Below are 21,633 nucleotides of genomic sequence, written 5' to 3' on the forward strand. Positions count from 1 at the left end.
AATATGATCACCAGGCCACATTATCTCTCCGGTTACATTGTAATATGCGCCCATGCCTGCCTATCTGTAAACGTCGAATTTGTTGCACAACGCAGATCAGCAGTGGCCGGATGCGAAGCTGCTCGATGTGATACTACTCTGCGAGGAATATTTTTAGTAGCCAATGGACCCCAGAATACGAGGAAGTCTTAATAGTTATATAAATGAACAGAAACTTTATAATTACTAACATGCATTTTGAGCAACTGTTGTATGATGGTAGTAGTGTCCTGTGTCCGTCCAGGTCCTGTTATTTCAGCCATATCAGTTACACACTGACACGTTCAGCATTGGAAATATGAACGACTTTCAAGCAAACATTTTCCGTGGCAGCATTGTTTGTCATGGCTGCAGCTGATGACGACACTTTCCATGTGAAAAAATATGTCCTGTAACGTGAAAGTGTTCCAAACTGCTGCACACCAAATTTCACTGTCACTGTAAAAAATATGTTCCACACTCTGGTAAGCTGTACGAGTAAGAACTGAGAAAAGATTCATGCATAAAGAACAGTTTCAGATGTTAATTAAGATATCATTGTGTAAGTCCAGCCTTCAGATTTTGTTGCTTGTTCAGTTTCAGGTACATACAGAGTACAAATACACTTGCGTGCTCTCAAGCCGAGAATGTACAGAATTAAATTTCTTACAATTTAAAAGCCTATGTAACCTTTTATTACCATTGCTCACGTTATGGTGGTACAAGGAGACTGGGAAGTTCTCCCTTAAATTGCTGATGTTGGTGCTACAAGTGCAGAATGTTGGTGGAATCCAGTAACACTTCCCCCAATGTTTAGAATTTTATTTGAAGACAAGTTTATTAAAAGAAACAAGCACATGACATCTTACATATCCACCACATGACAAAGTAAATGTTCTACAAATAAAAGGTACAGACTCTTCTCTCATAAAATCAGGTTGGAAGGTGTGTAGTTAAGTAAATGAAAAAATTGCACTGATCATGTTCATACAGCACAATATTTAACACACTTTCTAGAATAGGACACATCTTTAAGAGAAGAAACCAGGGAAACTCACTTGTTGTAGGTATTACAAAAACCCATGCAAGGAAACATGAACAAAAATATTAAAATATTTTTTATGTATATTAGTGAATAAAAATCCAAAAAAGTGATCTTGTATGACAACTTTGTGTTCAGGATGATATATTGTATATTTCTCTAATTATTAAACAATGTAAACAAAATCACCTTGTCCTTCTCAAGGCAACATGTCAAAAACCATGGTGCTGTGTGTCTTTTGTTTGTTATTTATTTTTATTTATTCGTGCTATATACACACAGCCTTTGCATTCAGGCTAGTCACAGGAATTTGCAGTTCATCTTTTTTGTGCAGATTTTCAGGAAATGTTTGCATGAGAAAAACTAATCCATGAACTTCCTCTTCGCAAGATCACTGCTGTGCATGTGATGGGGGCAGACAGGCTGTGCCATAGCCAATGCCTTTCAGATAGTACTCTTTTGCATGCAAATAAATCAGGCAGAATATTCTTCTTTTATTGCAGCTATCTGTGTACAAGTACCCAGTACTAGGACAAAATCAGGCACGGTGGTACAGGTTACAGACTGAGCAATGTACACTTCATTTATACTGCCTTGGGGATCACTGTGTCAGCTTTATGCTTGGATGAGTGCCTGAAAATGAAAAAACACACACATGGCATAAGAAATATTATCACAGAATATTAATATATGGAGGTAATTAACAAAAGGTGATAATTGTTCATGTTTTAAAATCTTCCCAGCAGACTGGGCCGTAGGACTAAACCATGTCGAATGTTGTAACAATGTAAGTGTGTGTGTGTGTGTCATTTTATCGACCAGTCCTTCCGTACATGGATTTTGTTCCATGTGAATATAAAATGCCATACAATTTGGTAAACGGCATGATCATGGATAGATCTACATCTGAGTTGATGGGTGTGGCCTGCATATTTAATGGTATTTGCATAATTAATGAATCTGTGCAATGGGCTATATATTTAAACTTATAGGACAAAATTTAATCTGCATACACTCAAACTTTCGTACAATCTTGCCATGAAAAAAGTTGTGGGATTTTGGTGGCAGATTTACATATTTTCTGATTAATTGTGTATTAGACAATTAAAATTCATCAGCCATCTGGGGTATGTTTGTCAAAGTTAGGTCTAGATGTGCAGAAAGCTGGATGAGCAAGCATGCTGATTATATGTTCATTTGCATAACAAATGAATCCTGTAATTATGCTATATATCAATACTGAATGAAGGTGCTGATTGTGACTTGACCGCCAAGATTCATTTATCATACTTAAGTTGATATATGCTTAAAGTTTGATGAACATGACATTCTAAGTATATGCAAATTAGCATATTAAATGAACTTCTGTAATCAAGCTATATACTACTGGTTAAACATACTTGGGTCTAGCTCCAAGCTTGGAGCATGCTCCAAGCTTGGAGCTTGCATAATGTGATATGGAAGGGACCATCTCCAGATGGGTATGGCCCCCACATTGTCCACTCACAGTAACACGGTAGTAAACAGCAACACAAAATCTGACAGTGGATAGTTTATTATAAGTGAATCATTGTTTATGCAAGGATACTCAATATACACAAAAGTTATGTAAATACGCACAGCCTGGTTTAAGCATGGGTGAGTGGACAATGCCATACCCATGGGAAAATGGTCCCTTCCATATCACATTATGGAAGCTCCAAGCTTGACGCTTTTCCCCATGATTCAAATTACATGGGCAACTTCCTGTACTATTTCTATCGGTTTTTGTAAAAAATCTTGTGAGTTATAAATGGCGAAAATAGCTTTTCCGGGGTAAGTGACCACAAAGCTAGCACATATGTAAAAATCATCCTTGGTGAACTTCCCCTTTAATCTAACTTTTAGGTACATTGATAAAACTTATATTAAGCTATGCTCAAAGTGTGATGAGTGCTCATTGTCATATTTTATGAGTTTGTATTATGAGGGGGTATATCAGAGCTGAAAGCGAAGGAATTGATCAGACTTTGAGGGTATATTGATCTGACATAGCTTTCATTGTGCTGAAAGTTTTGTCAGAATAACATGCTTATTATCAGCTCATTTGCATAATTAAGAGCTTAACTTTTTCCATATAAGGTCATTTTGTCATACATCAAAACTGAATGAACTTATCTCTAAGATTTAGCCACACTGCAAGTTTGATAAAGTGTGATAATTCATAATTAGCCATTTGCATATTTAAGAACTTTCAGCAATATATCAAAACTGAATACACTGAATTTGATCAGATTTCTAAAGTACAGTAAATAGTTTGCTTATGTTGCAAGTATGATGAGCACGATATGCTGATTAATAGCGAATAGTGTATTTGTACATTAATGCAATTCTGTCATTAGGCCATATTTCAAAAGTGAATGCACTGTGTTTGATCATATTTCTAAGATACATTGGCTGTACTTAAATTTAGTCATGCTGGAAATAGATGAGTGTGACATGTCATGATTAGCTCATTTGCATATCTACGAATGACTTTACATATAAGCATAATAAAAGCATAATTGTGTGTAGTACAAATGAACATTTTATGAACACCTGTATTGTGGTTATTTTTGCTTCTAAGAAAAGCAAAATGAGTCTACAGGATATAAACCAATTGACACATATGTACAGTGGTGGGATGAGGGATGTGACCCATGATCATCTGAAATTTGTGATGGTTCTAATAGCATAATCTCCTGAACTCATATAACAGGATTATGTAAGTCACTAGCACAGGTGTTAGCTGAAGAACTTGTTAGAAACATGATCTCAAATGGTATAAATGACTTGAAAATGTACACACACCAATAAATGACACACACTGATAAAGGGCATACAAGATAGACAGCAAGATGTGAAACCTTTTGGTTTAAATTCACATACATCCATGAACTTTTCATGCATTTTTCCTTCAGACTATAAGGCCACTTTGCCAATGGTGTAAGTTTTGTGGCATTTACTTTTTATAATACTGATATAACTAGCAGCTTTCACAAAAAATATAGAGTGCAAACCTTTTTATCTAAAGCTCCATTAGACCTTTGCTTCACTGGCCGTCCTTTGATTACTGCATAGCAAAACGCAGTGATAACCATCACAAACAAGAAATAGCTGGTATGCATCAAATGTAAATTGACCAAAGAACGGTCAGCCTGCAAAAGGAGGGGAAAGAGAAGTAAACTTTACAATTGCTAGTTCAGTTATCAATGGCAGCCTGCTTTGTTAATCATCAGTCACATTATCAATGTACACCAATAGATGGATCAATTGATTTATTGTTTACTGAACCTACACAATGGGATCGCTTACTGCACCTAGACAATAGGAATTTATTTGTAAAATAGAACAATAACATGAACTACATTTGTCATACAGTCAAACCTGTGTATAGTGCCCAGCAAATGGACTTGCCTAGACTGGCCACAATAGACACATGTGACAATCTATAAATGGATTCAAAAATTTACATTATCAACCTAGGTTTTCAGGCGACAGCACATCTGTTACACACATGCTTGCATTTTACAATTTTCACGACCCTTATATAACCTCTGCCATCTTGTGGGTGGTGTTGTTTGTATAGGGATCAGTCAGGATGGCCAACTGCAATAGACACAATTTATATGTGCATCTTGGTGATGTTAGGTCTTTTAATGAATATCCCAAGTACACACTCGACACAAATTTTGAATCATTTGAGGTTGAGAATTCCTGTATAAATAATTTCTTCATCTCAGTATTTGAACTTGTTGATGCCAAACTCTTTTTTTCTCTTTGAGTTGCAGGTTTTCTTGTCAGTGTTTTTTCTCCGCTTCTTTTGATTGTTCCATCATTTTCTTGAACTGCAAGTTTTCATTCCAGAGCTGTACTCTCTATGCCCTTTGTGTAATTATGTCATTTAGACAGCTGTTCTCATAAGAAGGTAACTTCAGTCACAGGTTCCATATGTTACCCTTCTGCAATGTCATCATCTGTGTGAATCAACAAAATCTGTTCCTCAGCCTAGAATTGGTGAACTCTAAGTGGCTCTAGCTCCTTGGATTGTTTCCTTGATACCTTGGTTAAGGTCAATGGGAAAGTGCTTGGCAGTTAATCATTACACTCTTTATCTCATCCAAAATGGATGGTACAAATATCAGTATTTCATAAACCTACCCTGCCATGCCATTCCTACTTAGACTGTCAACTCTTTCAACGCCTTTTGCTTTTGCAGTTGTTAAAAATGCAAACTTTTTTTTTTCTTCAATGAGTTGTTGTGACAATTTAGAACACAATCCTTGGACAACATGGGTTCACTGTGTGCAGCTGATAATCAATATGGCCAACCCATCCCACAACAGAAAATACCAGATATGAACTGAAAGTGCTCACGTATTTCATTATATATTGCATTTTTGTGAAAATTTTAACCTTTGCTACATGTTTGCAACTTAATTGAAAGTGTTATGATCAACATAATGAACAAAATTAACCAGAGATCAATGCTAAAGGTCATTAAGTATTCAAATATGTAATTTGCTGAAACAAAAATAATTTCTTTGAGTACTGTCATTGTATCACCACTTAATATAGCATATGTAATTGCCTTTGGTCAAGTCTTTCAAGCTATATATGCCAAACTGTGAAAGCTTATTAGCTATGCAAATTATGAATTAGCTGACATGAAAATGCGAAATGACTTTCAATACTGTTATAACCTGGTATAATGATCAATGTACACAGCATGTTTTGCCAACTTTTATAGGGTAAATCCCAGTATATATCCCTAATAAGGAAAGTTCATTAAATATGCAAATTAGGAATTGGCTGAAATAACAATTTCAAATGACTTTCAATAATGTTGTATCAAAGTATCTTTAAAGTATATAGCAAGTTTTGTTGACTTTGGTCTAGTCAATACAGATAAATATCCCTAATTAAGAAAGTTCATCTAATATGCAAATTGGAAATTGGCTGAAGCAAAAATGCTTAACGAATTTCAATAACATGTACTATAGCAGTGTGCGAAATTAACGTCTGTCCGACAGTCCGAGACCGACAGATTTCTCTTCGGGCCGAAAGTTTTCAGCAACATGTCGGTCCTTATGACCGACTGGAATTTGGAATAAATAATTAAAATTTCTCCGTCAAGATCTGTAACAGATGCAGATGATGACTGACTTTTAATCATGTAATTCAGACTTGAATGCTATGCACCTATTTATGTTTTCCACCGAGAGAGTGCGGCGCAACAGGGTTGATCGCACTTCGTGTCCTGGTAGTAGGGAATTTGCTACGGTACGCCGGACAGGGAGGGGGGTTGACAATGTCGCAACATAGTAATTTTTTATTTTGCGACATTTTACATTTACTAATAGTCTAATCCCTGCGATCGGCGCGCAAAGCACAGTGCAGCTAAGGGGCTGTCGATAATAAAAGCTGACGCACGACAAACGTAATGCTTTCGTTTGGGGGGGAGGGGGTAAAAGCTCATTTCGTTTTGTGTGCGTCAAAATCGCATAAGGATTTTCTATTGTTTTCGAAGTGCGACTTTGCAGCGAGAACGCAAAAGTACCTTCGAGTTCATCGAGAACAGAATGACCACAAAATACGGAGACAGAAAAGACAATGAAAAGACATGAATGTGAAATAAAAACTTGTATTCTTTTTCAACGTGAAACATATATGTGAAATATTTTCCTACGTCCTCAATACATTAAAATGTTCTGTCTAAAAAAGTGAAACGCGTAAAGTGGAGGTTTATTAATTAATGTGCCCTTCCGGTATTATTTCATGGGCGTGCGGATCGGAAAGGTGCGTGTGGGTTTGTCAGAAACGGCATCATAGTACGAAATTGATTTCGCATAAGAACTTTCGTTTTGAGGGGGGGGGGGTTTCAAGTAAAACGAAGGAATTACGTTTCTTGTGCGTCAGCTTTTATTATCGACGGCCCCTAATTATATTCAGATCAGTATGAATTACGTCCATGCATGCAGATTCTAGCAATGGAATGGATTGATTGGATTTGATTGCAACAATACGATATAATATTATAATACTCGTCTAGTGAGTGTACCCCTGGTAATGTTAGCATATCGGTGTTATAAAACGACAACACCCAGTATCACTTCACCAGTTCCACACTTCAACTTTTCGGAATTCATAATACAGCCCTTCATTTTATCAAACTGACTCAGTTTTCTTTACTTTGATTTTCAATAGAAGCGTTCAAAACATAAACGGTTCATAGAGGAGTTTAATATGCTGCTGCAGCAAGATTTCATTGGAAAAATACACATGACAAACGCCGCTCTCATTTTGCTATCGAGATCGAGCGTATAGAATTTGCAGACAACATGAACGGCACACGTCACTCGCGGAAATGAATGCATAATTTCTGATCGAAAAGTTTTGCCTGAGCGATTGCTGGGTCTCATCGCCCTTTGAAAGCTTAAAGTTATTAAAATGACTCTGAAAAGTTTGACAGACACTCGATACTGCTGAAAAAACATCGCGACACGATCGGTTAATGATACCGTAAAATCTTAAAAGACGCAATTTTTGCGACATTTAGGCCTATACAGCCCAGGATGACGGTGAGTTTTGCACGCCAGTCGTAAAACGGTATACATCGAAACAATTTGAAGCCCTACTCTTGGCCTCTGAGAGTGAGTATACAAGACGGATCGTGCAACTCGACAAAAGTGTTACGACAAGGCCGCTTTGTTTTATAAAATGTACAACAGTCGGCCTTGTGAACTTTGGGTTGAAGACCAACGAGCAAGCAAAATGTCCTAGCGGTCCACAAACAAACGCAGCGAAACGTAAACTTGCATGTCGACTGCAGGTAGCACAATTGCGCTGTCGTGTAACATCTAGTCCTTATATCGGGCGTACATGTAGTTCAAAACCATGGAGCTAAAAGATACCTCCATGTTCAAAACCAAATATGTTTAGTCGACAGCACTGTTCTCGTAGTAGATTTTTGTCTTAATGTCAATTTATCTAATATGTATACCGTATACTATTTTAATGAAAAGACTTGTATGATGAAAAAACAATCTAGAAAAAGTTACGATACTTGTCCTTTTGATAAAAAGTATAACTTCATCTGTTTCTTCATGAATGCAACAGAGGCCACATTTAAGCATATTTTTTTTTGAAAAATGTTGAACTTAAATAATCCATACGCCATATCAAAATACAAACCAGTTACTTTTTCCCTTCTGTTTTACATTATAATAAAAGGATGTAGTGATCAATGTTTACATAAAAAAATTAAAATTTATTCATACACTCTCCTTACTCATGACTGTTTTCAGGGTAAATTAAGCTATTCACTCACTCTTCTACCACTCGTGTTGGCTAATTTCAGAAAAGATTTTCAGCTCTCCAAACATTTCCAAATCACAATATCACATGCCCTAGTGTAGTGTACAAGTGATAAATCCATGCGCATGACAGTGAGGAAGATAAGGGCTGTGATCTTTTTTCAGATTCCAGATCATGTAGTTGAATGATTCATGATCATTCACTTACACTATTCTGCAATCTATGTGAACAATAGTCCTTTAGAGTGAATACTTGCTGACTCTATTAATAAAAGGACATGGAAAATTAAAGATTAAAACATTCAAAAGCATAGTATTGGTGGAGAGAGTGTTGACTGTAATGGTAATACAGGTCGTTAACAACTGCATTTACTGAGGACCGGCAGTTTTCTGTAAGGACCTGAAGCTTTGGCTTGGAGCAGGTCCTTATGACCTGAAGCTATTTTCTCTTAATTTCGCACACTGACTATAGTATCTTAAATATATGTAGCAAGATATACACCAACTTCAGTTGAGTCAATTCAGATATATATCCTTGATTAGAAATGTTTATTACATATAAAAATGAGGAATTGACTGAAATAAAACTAGTTAATGACTTTCAAATGATCTGTGAACCCTTGGCTTGCAAATGGACCGCATGGCTTTGATTTCTACCGTTGTTTTCAGGAGTTAGAGGCGAGTTAAAAGGGCGCAGTATAGAGAAAGATATAGATTTGCATTGCCACGGCTCCCAATCCTGGAAACACCTCTCCAATAAGCAATGTAGTCAACTAAAAAACGACAACAGAGTTGAAATACGGGTTTCTAGCAATTTTTCTAGTGGTCTTATGCCTTTTGTGGGATATCGGCCCCCAGGTGGGCAAAGATTGCGTTATAAGCGCGCCAACGCCGACTCACTGCATGGACATCACATTTATAAAATCAAAGTCCAAAGTCAACTATGTCCATGTTAGAGTAAGAGAGGTTTTCCATCACACGGCAGCTTATCGCTACAAATTTTGCACAGATAACGTTACACTGGCATTGAAAAAAGGTGCATGGAACGCGGGCAGTTTCCCTCGCTATCGATAGGAAATGCATTGAGCGAGACACACTTCCGGGTTCGCAAAAAATGAGGATCCCATTTACGGAGCGCTAAAATATAACTATTTGCTGTGACACATACGAGAGGTGTATATGTTTGTGATGCTCAGAACAAGATCAGTACATAAATGACGGGTTTTAAAAGTTGACTTTTTTTGTGACGAAACAGACTTCTGAAGGTAGCTCACTTGGGGAACAGGTCATCTCGACCCCTGTCCGCTTCGACTCCAGTAATTCACACTGGTTTTGGTCACCTCTACCCCGGTACCCAAGTCACTTTGACCCCGTGTCACACTTTTCACATTATGTGACATTTTACTGAATATTTAACGCAGCTTTGCTGGAGAGAATTGATAGTGTTTCTGTGATAGAACTGCCTGCTTCGAAACGATAATTTGGCTGAATATGTTTGCACCACAGCCTAGTGCCTACATGTCCGTGGAGACGATTCAACATGTTCCACGACAATGCCAAGACAAAAATTGAAAAGATCAATAAAATGGCTTCACAAAGGCTGAAATACGCGATACTCGATGAAGTATGAAGTTTGTGAAATGAAATCAAAATTGACAACACAAGTATTTTTCTCGGGTAGTACTACTAGAACAATTGTACAGATTTTTTTTTTTCCGTACAGGGCAGTATTTGTCAGTGACAAATCTTTGAAATTGTGACAAATCTTTGAAACCATTATGATTGTACATGAGTACCAACCGAGAATGCACGTTGAGCTCGGCAGTTACACAAGCATAGTACGCTACGTGCACTGCCGATCGTACATATACCAAAGCCTATCCCGGAATTTGTTCCACAAACAACCTTGCCTTTTTGATCTGACACAGTCAGAACAAAAATATACCGTCAGGGACAGTGCACAGTAAGTGAGGCTACCCACAATTCCCCTTGATTTGTTCACTCAGACAATTTTTGCCCAAGGCTTTTTCAATTTTATCAGTTTCTTAACAATTTTTAACTTACAATTTAAGTTCAGAATTATTTGTTTAAACTATGTTCCAAAGTTATTGATAATGTTTAAAATTCAAGAGTAAATTAAATGAGAAGTCGATGTTTGGAGGAGCTATAAATTGTACGGTTGTCAAGATAAAGTTATCAGCAACTAGGATGGTCTCATCATACCACCTGTCAGACATGCAAATTTCTTTTGTTACGCACATTAAAAAAATCAATACCCTTTCTTTTGCCAACACAGATGCAACTTATTCCCTTAGTTTCCTCGAAAACATTGTGTATGGCTGTCAAAAATCTATGTCAACAAAATTATAAAATTGCTATCTCCTTCACGGAAAAAGGGTTGATCCTCTCATTATTCACAGTGAGAAGTCAGAAAATTATGATAATCAGAACTATGTTGCCAGAATTTTGAAATATGGACCGAGTTGTTCTGTGTACAGAAGAAATTTGATTCTGTTCAGTGAGTGATCTCCGTGTGTACAGATCATGGAGAATTGTGGGTAGCCTCACTTACTGTGCAGCTTGCTCATATTTGGTTTGAATTGGTCCATTCAAGAAATATTTAAACCAGAACAAGTCATCGTCGATGACACAGTCCCCACTTGTTTATGGGTATTTTGATTACAGGTCCTCAGACAGGATAGAGTCCTCTTCATTAGGTCTGTGATAAAAATACTTTTGAATGAATTCGCTTGATACATGTCTGAGTTATGGTTTAGGACATGAAAAAATCGTAACAAAATGGCCACACATTGGCCATATTGGATCGCATCACAAAACAAATTGATGTGCATAGCTATGACATTGGTCGATGTCCTTGTACCAACTTTGAATAAAATCGGTTGAAACATGCGGATATGCCTGAGAAATGGCTCTGTACATGAAAAAATTGTAATAAAATGGCCGCCTGGCAGCCATATTGGATCGTATCACAAAACAGATTGACGTGCATATGTATGACATAGGTCAATGTCCTTGTACCAACTTTGAATAAAATCGGTTGGAACATGCCTGAGTTATGGCTCTGTACATGAAAAAATCGTAATAAAATGGCCGCCTGGCAGCAATATTGGATCGTATCACAAAACAAATCGACGTGCATCTGTATGACATATGAAGTAATCCTTGTTCCAAGTTTGAATGAAATCGCTCCAGGCATCTCTGAGATATCTGCGTGAATTGACGGACGCACGGACGCACAGACATGACCAAACCTATAAGTCCCCCTGGACGGTGTCCGTGGGGACTAAAAACAAGAATGACAAAAGTGAATAGGTCTGAAACTTTAGGTACTGGAGGTCAACTTTAGCAATATGCATAGCAGAGGAATGTTTCAACTCAGTCCCTTTCAGTTTGAGCAGGTCTGCCAATATGTATCAGTTCATGAACAATAACAGAAAATGACTCATAAGCTGTTTCAGTTACTGCCACCACTCCCACACATAATAGGTATGCTGCATATAAATAGGTTAAAGGTAATAAACCTCTTACTCAGATGTGTGGACTGTTTCACTTACTGCCACCACTCCTGCACATTTGCAGGATTTCCCCTTTTTCTTACCCCATTTGCATATTTTTGAAACTGACATGTTCATTTGAACAAAGTCACATCTCAACCCCTGGGTCTACCTGTACACCAAATACTAAGATGGTAGGTGTGGCGGTTTGGAAGCTTTTGCGTGTGACAGACATACATCTGCACATACATACAGACATCACCGACTCACCATATAAGCTCTTTTTGGTATTTATGTACATACCAAATATGAGCTAAAATGCTTACAAAGGAGAACAAACATGCTTTTATGGACAACGGCGAGCACGTTTCTGGCAAAGCAAAATCAAAACACGGCAGAAGTACATGAAATAGGGCACGGCCTTGGACTCTGTGCACGAACCTGATTGGACACTTCAATACCTTTGACCCAAAATTATTATTCAATAGCACTTCCATATTAAGGGTTGGGAGAGTGATAATGCCATGAGGCCAGTATATGGTGGAGAACGTATGTAGTCATTTCTGGCAATCAAGCAGTGAGTAAAAACGATCAATCACCAAGGGTAAAGCTAATTTGCTAAACAGTATTTATCTTGAATAGTGAGTTGAATGAGTCATAAAATATCAAATTTTAACGTTCAATACGTATGTTCAAGCCGTATGTAATGCACAGATTACAACAGAAGGGAATGTTAGCCTCCACTGCCAAAGAATTGTATCCTCATTGAAAGCAAATTATTGATACAGGGACACACTTTTTATGTGGCACACCCTTCTCTTCCATTGATTTAAAGCAACTGACACTATTTTTAAATGTAATCAAGAAATTTCATTGTTTAAGTGTGAATTTGCATGACAAATTGCTTCACATAATTGTTTTTGGAAGAAATTTGTTTAAAACTTTGACATGTTCATGCAAACAACATAACATTTGTGTTTCCATTTGACAACAAGCATTCCACATCCAAACTCTGAAACATCTTACTGTTGCAAATTCACAAGTGACATACTCTAAAATATATAGATGAAGTGACACCTGAAAGCCCAGAAAATTCACACTAGCTTTGTCAGAGATACTTACCGCAGATAGCATGGGTGTAAGACTTGGGTTGTCAGGGTGATATGCAAATGCAACTGCTCCATATTTACACCACTGTTGTTCATACAAAATCCCTGTCTTTGTTGACAGCCATGACATGTGATACTCTCTTGGGCTTTCTGTAGCATTGCAGCTTGCAGGCCGTCTGTATACAAAAGGATATTCGGTTGGTTGTCTTTCATAAATTAAAAGCCATTGTTCCAATCCATGGCCTGGACCTTGACATGCTGACTCATATTAATGCCAGCTAAACACATCAAGCATCACAAATGCTGAACTTCTATACATTCATGCTCATGTGTATGTACCAAAATTTTGATATCCAATACATGTTTTTTCTGTAGCAAACTTGTCTAACAGTGTTTTATGATACCTTTTAAAATGAGCTTTAGCTGATGTAGAACATGGATTGGACCATAATTGTGCTGTTCACTGTCATACAGCTTTGTTCATGAAAAATTGAAGTAACAGTGAATCATTCAACTATCATTCAGTTGCTTGCATGCCTATTTTTTCATGTAAAACAAGAGTTAACCATGCACTGTATTGTTAGAAAGCCAGAAATACAAAGAGAAATACTTTTGAGAACCAACAATAAAGAGAAAACTGATCTGTAACTTTGTAGCCATCATTCCAAACTGATGCAAAAGTCACACTCTCACCCTGTATTTCTTTATTGTAGGCAAAATATTTACTTAAATCTTGATTCTAAAGCCCTGACTTTGCATGGTGATATCTTCACTTGAAAAAACTATACAAACCATAGATCAGGCATGATCCATGGTTACAACAATTTAGGTAGAAATAAGACCCTCTGGCTTCATGGATAATCATTGAGGACACCCATTTTTCCCAGTAACTTTGGCGAGTTCTGTCAGTGTAAGTGTCCTCTCCTATCTGCATGTACAATGATTAAGATGCATGCTACATAATATCATGTCAAGGGATTGGGGGGAGGCAGGGTAGTGACCAAAGTTTTCTCTGATATTTTGTCTTCATGAAGTGCAGCAAAGACAACAAATTGCAAGACGCCATGCACTGGATCTGGAAGGGAGGCTGAAATTGAATACTTGGCATCGCTAGTTTCACTGCAACTCCTTATATGTACACTGAATTGCAGAGCTTGTAGAGAGAAAGCAAATTACCTGCATGATTGCCAGAACTATTTTGTAATACCTATATCCATCAACAGTTCACTATTTAAACACTGCCACTGAAAAAAAAGGCCAGCAGGACATAGCGAAAGCAACGGTCTTCTATTAAACAAAAGATGATTAAATGTGGTTTCTATTGTTGACTTTTCCTGTGTCAAGCATACCACTTCAAAAACTGCCAGAGAATTCATGCTTACATGTATACAGTGCCTTGACCTTGTAGGGTTTTTCTCGGCATTTTGAGATATGTAAATTTTGAAGTTGATATTTCAATTTCCAGAAAAGAAAGTGTAAGACTGGTAACTGGTTTATCTCACCTATCATTTCAAAAAATGGTCAGGTTAAGCGAATTGTTGTCAGACAAGCAATTTAAGTTGCAACGGATCGAGAGAAGAAATGTGTTTCTAAATTTCAGCCGAGGACACAATATCAATTTCCTACATTGGTTTAGTGGGGACAAACAGGATTCTTACTCACCTGGTGGTAGGGAAAACTGTGGGAGATGCCATCAAAGTCAAGCATGTTGTGAACTCTATCTGCTTACAATAACCTCTCCTGTCTCTGTTGCATTTCTGACTGTGCCAGCTATCTGGCAGTTCAAATGTGATGTTCACTTGCTCATCAGCTTCACTGCCTAGAGTAGGAAAACATGTTATGTATAAATTTTCTGAAGTTATGCTCACAACGACAAGTGTTCAGATCCATGCCATGACAACAGCAAGAATACAAAGTCCTGTCAGCTTTAACTTTTGTTTTCTAACTTTTCAGTTCATTTTCTTGTTCTAATCCATAAATTATACCAATACTACAGCAATATGGTTCAACTTGTGAACACAGCCTGTAGGTGTGTAATGTACCACATTATTGTTGACGCTGTAGCAACTAGAATTTATATTTTAACCATAACACTTGCATATTGTCCACAGTGTAATGCGTTGGCAAGGCTGATTCTTTGTTGTTCATCACACCTTCAACAGGAGATGTACTTGTTTTACAGAACAGAAATAATGAAAATATATACAAGTTACAAATACTTCCCCCCCCCCCTCCCTGAAATCTTCATAGAACTTGCATGTTGCTGTCTGTTTATAACATGAGACTATCATGGTTTAACCTGTTCATCCCCCATTCCGTATATTGTGGTCTACAATCATAAAACATAGGGCCAAAGTCCCTGAAGCTACTATAGACATGGATACATGACTGTATGAAATTATCTCACTAAGGTCATCCTAGGGACTTGTAAACCAAATATTAAAGCTGTCTGACCAGCTGTTTTGAAAAAACAAGAGACTCAACAGTTGACAGAGCTCTGCTGCGTTATGTAGAGAATAACTTTTTGTGACACATGTATTGATAAAGAAGGTGGATATCTTTGATAGCTCATTTCAGGATGGCCTCACCAAAAATGGGGAAAAAAATTCCGTAAAAATACAGATTTGCATATTTCATCACAATTTTAACAAATCTAAGTTTGGTTATCCCTAGGGACCTGTATACCAAATAACAAAGCTGTCTCACCAGCGGTTATGAAGAAGGAGATTTTTTACCAAAAACGCCTTTTTTGGTGCTAATTTGCATATTTTCAACAATATCAAAAAATAAATAAAAGCAGTTTCTCAAAGTCATATATTTTATCCACACAATAAATATCAAATCAGTAAGTACTGCAGTTGTCAAGATATTTGAGTGGACGGACGCCTAACAAACGGACATACATACATACATACATACATATATACATACATCCATACTGACTGACGGTGCAAACCGGACGGATACCCATCACAATAGCTTTTATAGACTATATTAGTCTATAGTAGCTAATAAACGAGAATTAATTACATTCTAATTAAGGTAAACAAGACTTGCTTAAATCAAGATTTACGTCATAAAAAACAGCAAATATGTATCTGTCAGGTTATAAAGAATCTTAAGCTCGGTATCTTTATCAGTATTTCCATCCTATTAACAAAGCACATTTTAACTTTCAAATTAACATTGTAAGTAAGTTCTGTTGAATAAGTTGAGACTGTACGTACTCAGAGAAAGCACACTGAAGAGACAAATGTTTGAAACTTAAGAAGTTCAAGGTCATCAAAAGCATTATAAGGAATCATGTAACACTTTCATTGCACTGTTTACACAGATTGCATAATTGCTATAAATAGCACATGAGGAATCTTACAGTCCAGCTTTACCATAAAAACCCTATCACTTTGACCACTCTTTTAATTGACCACTCTATTTTTTTCCTCAAAGAGTAATTTTATTTTATCCTTACCAAGTAAACCATCAATGGAAATTAGAACTTTCTCTATCTCTATTTATTTGACCACCCTATCATGACAAACTATTATGAGCAATTTCTTTTAGATAACATACAGGGCACAATAAATGACGGTTCAGAATATGTCAAAGTTGGGATTCAGGAAAGTTGCCTTTACATGTTTTAATCCTCCAAGATGGTAAGCATTTCACTATGAACTGTCAAAAAAGTTGAACATTCTGATAATTCTACACTAAAATTATTTTGGCTCCCAATTAATTCAATTATTTAAAATCATATTAATTATTTTTTTCTGGGTGAATTGATAGGGTTTATACAGTACAAGAATTATATACAATGTAAGTCGAATTTTGACCAAAAATGAAAAAAAATTCCTTAAAAATACACCTTTGCATATTTCATCACAATTTGAACAAATCTAAGTTGGGTTATCCCTAGGGACCTGTATACCAAATAACAAAGCTGTCTGAACAGCGGTTATAAAGAAGAAGTTTTTTTACCAAAAACACCTTTTTTGGCATTAATTTGCCTATTTTCAACAACATCAAAAAATTAAAAAAAAATAGTTTCTCAAAATCATATTTTTCATCTACACAACAAATATCAAATCAGTAAGTACAGCGGTTCTCAAGATTTTTGAGTGGACGGACGCCTCACAAACGGACATACATACATACATACATACAGACTGACGACGGACGCCGGACGGATACCCATCCCAATAGCTTCTATAGACTATAGTCTATAGTAGCTAAAAATTAAAAAAAATAGTTTCTCAAAATCCTATTTTTCATCTACACAACAAATATCAAATCAGTAAGTACTGCGGTTCTCAAGATATTTGAGTGGACGGACGCCTCACAAACGGACATACATACATACATACATACATACATACATACAGACTGACGACGGATGCCGGACGGATACCCATCCCAATAGCTTCTATAGACTATAGTCTATAGTAGCTAAAAAAGGTTTGGATGAATCCATGGTGGTGAAATGGTTAAAAGCCTATTACTGACTGACATTGTGTACACTTCAATAATTTTTACTGCACATCATTACCACAAAATCTTTGAATCAAGGTTACAGTTACAAACTAGAGGAACACTACCTGAAATATGGTTGCTATATATTGACAGAGGAAAAATAGCGAAATTGATGAAGTACTTTGTGAAGTTTGAAGTCTGAAATGCCTTTGAGATGCTCCTGTCTCTAAAAAGGGAATCTTAACAATATTTCTATGCATACCTCCCTAAGAATAAGGTGATAACTGGTGCAAAAAAATGGATCACTGCATTCATGAGTCGAGATAAGGCTCTGCTAAATCATGTAGATGGGGTACACATTTATGGTATCGAGTACCAATTTTGACACATACAATTTACATTGCTCAAAATGATACTGCTCAACGGTGAGCTGCAAAGTGGCAAATCTGGTCAGTGAAGTTGCATGCAGAAATTGCATTCACATTTCAACTTATCAAAATTGATTACCGATGTCAATACAAACGCCCCACAGATGTACAACATAGACACCTTGAAACTAATCAATTTGTTCAAATGTCCACTTGCATGATTAATTATAACTTACCAGGTTGTATAATTCTTGCTGTTGTGTATTAGTGTTCATTGTCACACTTAGCAAAATAAGTTATATTCGTCTCTTTTATCTGTACACTAAATTTTGCAGATCACCACGCCTGCAGAAATATCCCCCTAGAATCCGAGCACTTACCCTCCAAACCTAATTGATATCCATAGACACTTCCCATGAAGTGAGTAATATTGTGAGGAAATGCCACAAAACTTGGCATTGGCTTCAGGACCAATCTGATCATAAAAGAGTAATTCCTCACTGGCTCATATTCCAGAATATCCGAGTGAAGAAATTTAGGAGATGAACTGGATTGTGGTGCACTGGTAAGGTTGTCTAAAGTGCCCCAGTGGTCCTCTGTTTCATTTCTTGATGCACAATACCTTATCTGCGAGAAATGATCTAGGAATGAATTCCAATCCTGTGAAAAAAATTACAAGACATGAGAGGCATTAGCACATAATCAATACAGTATGGGTTACTGATTTGGAAAATCCTTGCTTTTGTGCTTCATCCAGAATTATATCATACCAGTTATATTGATGGCACAAATACAGCGATCTGATCATTGGTCGAGATGTGAAAAGAACCGTGATATAGCACGGTTGGCATAAACATGACCTCCAGGCAATAGCAAAAATCCTTTTTATGACGTTCAATGCCAGAATCAATGTACTGTTATGATATAATAGCAATAAATAACACCCAGTGGTGGTATACCATTTGGTTTTGACCAGTTCACTCAATGTATACACTCGCTGTTGCTTGTGCATATATGTTGTGAACTGGTCAAAATCTTGTGGTATACTGTAGCTGGGTGTGCTTTATTGTTTAAGTATATCATATGTAAGTTTGACACACTCAGGGGCCATGGATAATTAAAACACACATACAACAAATGAAACCCATTATAGCTAAGGTGAAAGAGGTACATCTCCATTCACATTTTGTTTTAACATGCTTCTTGTTCAAATGTTAATATCATTCATCTTTTCACACTTCCTACAATACAACTTATTGAAGCAATTTATCGTGTTTGAGAAACTTCATTCAATTTTGTTGATGGATTTTTCACTCTTCCATACTTTCTTTAGAGGGGGGTTGACATCAAATGATAGTAGTTTTTGTTTGCCTCATGCATTTTAATTACCCTAGGTTCAGAAGCTGCAAAATAATGAGCAAAGTTTAGGACGTAAATGACATGATTTTAGTATGTCCCATATTTACTTAGACACACATATGTCACCATGTATCTCAAACAAAACATAAAAGAATCTATTACTGTTTCATCATGGTAATTTTGACTTTAGCTCTACGGGTCCAGAAAATTTGGCAATAAAAGCAATTAATCCCTTCGTCTCATAGGTTACGGTTCATCATTTCCATAATGAATTTAGTCAAAACAATGGCCAATGTTTGACATATCAAACTATATTAGTTTCATTGGACTTGAAGCCTATCTATTATCTGAGTATGAACATTCAGTTTTAAAATACCAAAATTAAATTTCGTACTGGTAGTTGTTTTAAACTTACATTTCACATATTTTTGTGGACATGTCAAGGGCACAAAAGAGATAACTGGGTACCACAAAGTAAAACAAATCAAAATTTACAAATGAGTCCTGCTGATAATACACAGGAATAATTAGTTTGATTTTGGTAAAAATTTACTTCAATGTATATGTTTATATATCGAACAAATGCGAATGTTGGCATGGCACAAGGCCATAACATGCCAGTCATTACAAGGCAGGCTTTATCATTCAGATTTCAATCGCTATTTTTACATTGTTATACTTTAATACATGTACTTTAAAACAACAATCAGTTGGTAAAGTCAAAGACGCATGCACTGGCCAACATGCCGATGTACTGGGATAGGGCCAATTCCTCATGAAGGCACCATCATTATTATGCAATAAATTATAAAGTATGCAAAAAATCACATCTGTTTGAAATATTTACTTTGTTACCCTCGATTTTATTGTTTGTTAAATTATATTTGTGGATAGCAAAATTCTAGTGACAGTCTCTTTACCTCATTGTTAACTGCATTACCAGTATATTAAGCACGACATTGCAGCACTGTTTATACATGTAAAGCAGTGTTATTCAGATCTTAATGTTTAAAAATTTAACATACATATTTAAAGTCATATAATCACCCACCTGTGTTATATCTGGATCCTGTATTTGATGTATCTTCACATAATAGGCCAGTGTTACCATGGCAATTGCAAAGGCACCCACACATAATATAAATACAACCAAAGGAGGGCGGGTTATAATGAAACCTTTTGTGTTATCAATTATTTTACATCCCATGGTTTCTTTCCTATTCTCTGTGGCTCCTTAACTAGAATATCTGCGGGGAGAATTAAGACATGCTGGATTAGCCTGAAAGACGGTGACAGACAGACCAGCGAAGTGGATTTTCAACGAAGGTACTCTAAACCCTGCGGCGACCTGGAATTAATGGCGTTGTAATAGACTGGTACATCCATGGCCATACATAGCTAGCTGTGAAGAACATTGCAACATGCTGATCACGCACACACAGCATGCGACTGGACTGTTGTTTGATATGCACTTCATTGAATCGAACAGACATTTGTATGAATCTAGTTAAATTTGACGAATGCACTTTGACGCTGAATTGTGAAATCGATTCGACTATTCCTGTTTGGGAAGCACAAAAGTTCAATATAATACCGCCTTTCCAGTCTGTTATGATTACGCTCAAGGGAGGGTGACGACACGTCACGTCAAACAGGGAAATAATAATTAATCAACGTTTACAAACATACCTACAAAAAATGGCTGCTCCTTAATGGGCAGATTTTAAGTTGACAGGTAATATAGTGCCTTATCTCCACGTCGACTGATTCATTTCCACCAATGCCGACGCAATATTGCAGTTTGAACAGGTTGTTTTCAAAACACCACGATACGTTTCACTTCTTCGCTATGTCGCCCATCTTTTTATGTATATTACGACCTTTCACCCCACTATTGGGGCGGTCGAAATACAATACCGCCCTCTGTTGACGTCACGAGACAAACTGCCTTGCCAAACGCGACGGCCAGCTCAGCGCAGTGTAACAGCTAACCCCATCAATTACGAGAATGCCCCGTTCTCATGCACTTGGTTGGAATTTTTATGGGCATGGTAGCTTCTGATTTGCGGGAAAGATACCATAGATCCTTTTTGTATAACATTTTGCGATATTTATTTCTAAAAAGTGGACTTTATCTTGTCCTGATCTTTAATAGATGACTGCCATGTGGTAGTTATTACCGAACGTTGTCACGGTTACTGTAATGGGAACAAACTCCTCTCATGTCAAAGTAGTCATAACTATACATAGTTTCTTGTCAGCCCCTGACTGTGCTGAGCTCTCGGACTTGTCTGCCTTCATGGTTTTTTGTGTCATGGCAGATGTTGGTCCATGGCTCAATGAGCTAGCACATCTCTGATCGAATCGATACTCCAACCGTGGATGTAAACAAAAGAACTAAGGCTCCTATACATCCATGCC

General features: G+C 36.9%; 1 protein-coding gene across 2 annotated transcripts; it reads right to left on the bottom strand.

The window, feature by feature from the left end:
* Positions 1 to 680: 680 nt before the first annotated feature.
* LOC139145228 (transmembrane protein 248-like) lies at positions 681 to 21,096 on the bottom strand. 2 transcript variants are annotated; one of them, XM_070716250.1, is made up of 7 exons: positions 20,902 to 21,096; positions 20,264 to 20,459; positions 18,234 to 18,513; positions 14,681 to 14,837; positions 13,032 to 13,194; positions 4,099 to 4,236; positions 681 to 1,693 (listed from the first exon to the last, which is right to left on the bottom strand). In XM_070716250.1, exons 2-7 carry the CDS (start codon positions 20,417 to 20,419, stop codon positions 1,676 to 1,678), a joined length of 912 nt encoding a protein of 303 aa, XP_070572351.1. In that variant the 5' UTR covers positions 20,420 to 20,459; positions 20,902 to 21,096; the 3' UTR covers positions 681 to 1,675. The 2 variants fall into 2 exon arrangements, with proteins under 2 accessions (XP_070572351.1, XP_070572353.1); XM_070716252.1 differs by having other exon boundaries at positions 20,906 to 21,084.
* Between the last annotated feature and the right edge of the window lie 537 nt (positions 21,097 to 21,633).

This window comes from Ptychodera flava, chromosome 12 (assembly GCF_041260155.1).
Source record: "Ptychodera flava strain L36383 chromosome 12, AS_Pfla_20210202, whole genome shotgun sequence".
Classification (NCBI taxonomy): Eukaryota; Metazoa; Hemichordata; class Enteropneusta; family Ptychoderidae; genus Ptychodera; species Ptychodera flava.

Bases quoted from the DNA above. Each gene is read 5' to 3' on its own strand.
- LOC139145228 (XM_070716250.1), bottom strand. From the start codon at position 20,419: ATGGGATGTAAAATAATTGATAACACAAAAGGTTTCATTATAACCCGC. The intron at 18,514-20,263 runs GTGGGTGATTAT...TTTTTTTCACAG, and splicing joins AGGATCCAGATATAACACAG to GATTGGAATTCATTCCTAGA. The intron at 14,838-18,233 runs GTAAGTGCTCGG...TTCCTACTCTAG, and splicing joins ATATCAATTAGGTTTGGAGG to GCAGTGAAGCTGATGAGCAA.